Source organism: Echinops telfairi, unplaced genomic scaffold (genome assembly GCF_000313985.2).
Source record: "Echinops telfairi isolate 266 unplaced genomic scaffold, ASM31398v2 ScPeMD7_7457;HRSCAF=8495, whole genome shotgun sequence".
NCBI lineage: Eukaryota > Metazoa > Chordata > Mammalia > Afrosoricida > Tenrecidae > Echinops > Echinops telfairi.
The window spans coordinates 25,939,456-25,942,946 of NW_022111357.1; the positions used below are offsets into that span (position 1 = coordinate 25,939,456).

General features: G+C 52.4%; 2 protein-coding genes across 2 annotated transcripts in view; one reads left to right on the plus strand and one right to left on the minus strand.

The window, feature by feature from the left end:
• SLC66A1 (solute carrier family 66 member 1) overlaps window positions 1–3,491 on the minus strand; it is a 28,591-nt gene that overhangs the window by 22,279 nt on the left and 2,821 nt on the right. The gene's annotated exons all lie outside the window — the stretch shown is intronic.
• LOC101649494 (aflatoxin B1 aldehyde reductase member 2) lies at window positions 5–2,423 on the plus strand (the record flags this gene model as incomplete). The annotated part of the gene is made up of 3 exons (XM_004705392.2): window positions 5–126; window positions 660–789; window positions 2,016–2,423. Coding segments are annotated over 3 exons (414 nt in total), but the record flags the coding sequence as incomplete, so codon positions are not given.

The window sequence follows — 3,491 nt, forward strand, 5'->3', positions numbered from 1 at the left end:
GGGGACTGATTGCAGCCTTCCTGCAGGGGGCCTGCTAACTGGCAAGTACAAGTATGAGGACAAGGACGGGAGACAGCCTGTGGGCCGCTTCTTTGGGAACAGCTGGGCTGAGACCTACAGGAATCGGTGAGCTGGTGTATGTCTCCATCAGGATGGGTGGGAGACCCTTTTTCTGAAAGGGAAGCACTTTGAGCTATATTGCTAGGGGTCCAGGCTGACAACTCTTGATTCCTAAGGGAATTACCAAGCCCCCCCATGGAGCTTATCCCCCTTTGGTGTGCCTTGGCATGGGAATGAGGATTCTCTAGACCTTATGTTAAGTCTCCAGGTCTTGGATCTCAAAAAGAAAAGCCCTGGCTTGAGCGTGGGCCTGGCCCTGCCACCTGTCTAGCTGCCTTTGCTTCACTAGGTAAACTAGGGCGGGTGCTCTGAATTCTCAGAACCAGAGATGTCAGCAGTGTCGCTGGAACAAGAGTCAGCATCCTAGGCCTTCCTGATGCCCAGAAAGCAGGAACACCCCTACCAGAGAGGCCACCAGCCTTTCCGGACTGCAGGGCTTAGGGTAGAGCTGCTGCTCTGCTTGGCTCTTGGGTTCTAGTCACTGTGGTGACCCCCTCCCCCCAGTACTGACCTCTATCCCACCCTCCCCACCTGCCCAGCTTCTGGAAGGAGCACCACTTCCAGGCCATCGCCCTGGTAGAGAAGGCCCTGCAGGCGGCTTACGGACCCAGCACCCCCAGCATGACCTCGGCAGCCTTGCGGTGGATGTACCACCACTCCCAGCTCCAGGTAAGCCCGGCATCCCTGGAAGCTTAGAGTCTGCCTTTTTAGGGAAACAGAATACCCTTCCTTGAAGTTTTTGAACAGTTTTCTCTCTTCTGAAATTTCTCTCTTGGGCAGCTCTCCCACTGTCCTCAGCAGTTTTCTAAAGGCTTTACAAACTTGGATTTCATTATGACTTAGGCCTTAGGAAATCTGATGCTCCGGTTTTACCAATAAGGAAACGAGTCCTCACAGCTATTAAGGGGGTAGAAAGTTTAACACCAGTTTGATTTCACAACCCACTCATCTCCCTCCTCTTTCAGTTGGGACTTGGGGGTATCCCTCTCTCCTAATGTCCCAGGTTGCCTCCAACTTCAGCCTGACACACAGTGACGTCGAGTCTGGTATCCAGTAGGAGCTCAGTCAGTGGGAGCTGAGTGCTTTCTCAAAAACTCACTGCCATCGAGTCCGTCCCAACTCCTAGCCACCTCACAGGACAGAGTAGAACTGCCCCACTGGGGTTCCACGACTCTGGAGCTTCACCAGAGCAGAGTACCTCAGCTTTCTCCCGTGGAACAGCTGGTGGTTTCAAACTGTTGACCTTGAGGTTAGCAGCCCAACGTGTAACCCTCTACGCCACCCGGGCTCCCTAGCTGAGTGCTTTAGGTGACTTTGAATTTCCATCACCACCTTGCAAGGTAGATTGAGTCCAGAGAGGTTAAGCCACTCTGCCCAGTCTACACAGCTGCTGAGGGGAAGAACTGGGCCCTCTGCTAGGTTTGCATGAGGATGAGGCAGCGTGACAGCAGGGAGAAAGAATGCAGGGCTTAGGATCCCATAATGACAACTGTCTAAGGCAGGGGTCCTCAACCTTTTAAAACGGGGCCAGTTCACTGTCCCTCAGACCCGTTGGATGGCTGGACTATAGTTTAAAAAAAAAAACTATGAACAAATTCCTATGCACACTGCACATAGATCTTATTTTGAAGTAAAAAAAACAGCCGGTGGGGCAAAAACAGCCGGTGGGGCAAAAACAGCCGGTGGGCTGGATAAATGTCCTCTGCAGGCCGCATGTGGCCCCTGGGCCAGAGTTTGAGGTCCCCGGGTCTAAGGCACCACCCGTTCCTTCTGGAACGCTACAGGGTATAAGTGCACACCAGGGCCTGGCCCTGGCAGGGTGGGGTTGAGGGTAGTGTGTGACCGAGGTTGTTGTGCAGCAGCAGCGTGCTGGAGCCCAGCTGTGTCCTTTGCAGGGTGCCCACGGGGATGCGGTCATCCTGGGCATGTCCAGCCTGGAGCAGCTGGAGCAGAACTTGGCAGCAACTGAGGAGGGAGCCCTGGAGCCTGCTGTCGTGGACGCCTTTGATCGAGCCTGGCACCTGGTTGCCCACGAATGCCCCAACTACTTCCGCTAGGCCCCGGCCTGGGTGGAGCTGGCAAGGGGGTTCTCCTCGTCCTCTCCCTCCCTCTGGCCAGTCTTTGCCTTAAGCTGACTCAGCGTGACTCGAACCATGCTTTATTTTTCTAGATTCCTGCCGGGCCCTCTGTTGTCTTCACGCTGTGTAAAGACGAGGCGGAGCTCTGAGCTCCACTTGGGCTTTTCCTGTCTGAATAAAGCAGTCCTTGGGCCTGGCGATAGCCCAGGCCTGGAGTGGACCCCAGGACCTCTTCTCTGTTGCTACTTTAAACTCGTTCCCCATCGAGCCTAGGAGCTTTCTGAGGAAGGGGCAGAACTAAGAGCAGGAGGGGGAGGGTTTCTGGGCACACGGCCCTGGCGGCTGCATGGCTTCTCTCAGTTGTTTGTCTTAAGGCCAGCCTGACCTTTCGATGGTGGAGCCTGAGGTCTGAGTGCTTCCTCTCCTGAGTAAGATAGGAAAGGGCTGTGCAAGAAAGAATTTTCTCACTCACAAACGTCCACACTTAGAAATGGAACAACTGTGGCAAAAATTAAAAGCATCAGCAAAGAGGAAAGTCAAATCTCCAGGAGGCCTTGGAACATTTGAGCTCTTCCACCCCCTCTCAACTCAGTGTTGTTGCTCGCCTGTGAGCTGAAGCCTTTTGTCTGATTGTCACTCATGAGCCTCTCAGACTTGGCTCTGAGCAGAAGAGAAATCTCAGATCAGGTCCAGCGGTTCTCAACCTTCCTAATGCCGTGACCCTTTCATACAGTTCCTCCGGGTGACTCCCCCCAACCATAAAATTATTTTCCAAAAGAATTATTTTTGTTGCTACTTGATAACTATAATTTTGCTACTGTTATGAATCAGGTGACCCCTGTGAAAGGGTCATTTGACCCCCAAAGGAGTCAAGACCCACTGGTTGAGAACCCTTGCTTTCAGTCAGTCCTGCCCTGAACAGAGTGGGACAAATAGCAGCCAGCCCTTGGAGGGGTCTTCGTTTCAGAGTGATCAAAGGGGCTGGGGCTGGATATCCTCATCTCATGTGGAGAGGCTCATGGTTCTGAACTGCTAACCTTGCCGTTTGCAGCCTAACACATACCCCACTAAGCTACCAGGACTCTATCCACTGATGTCTAGAGGCAGATAATGTATGGATAATGCTTATTCTTTATAGAAATAAGTCACCCTCCTCTGTCCTCTTCCACAGCAAAATAGATGCTCCCCCAGAGGGGTGGTATGTATTATTTATCGTTGCACAAATAACCACCCTGAAGTTGAATTGCTTAAAATAGTAACCTACCTTGCAAATTGACCTATATCAGTTTGATA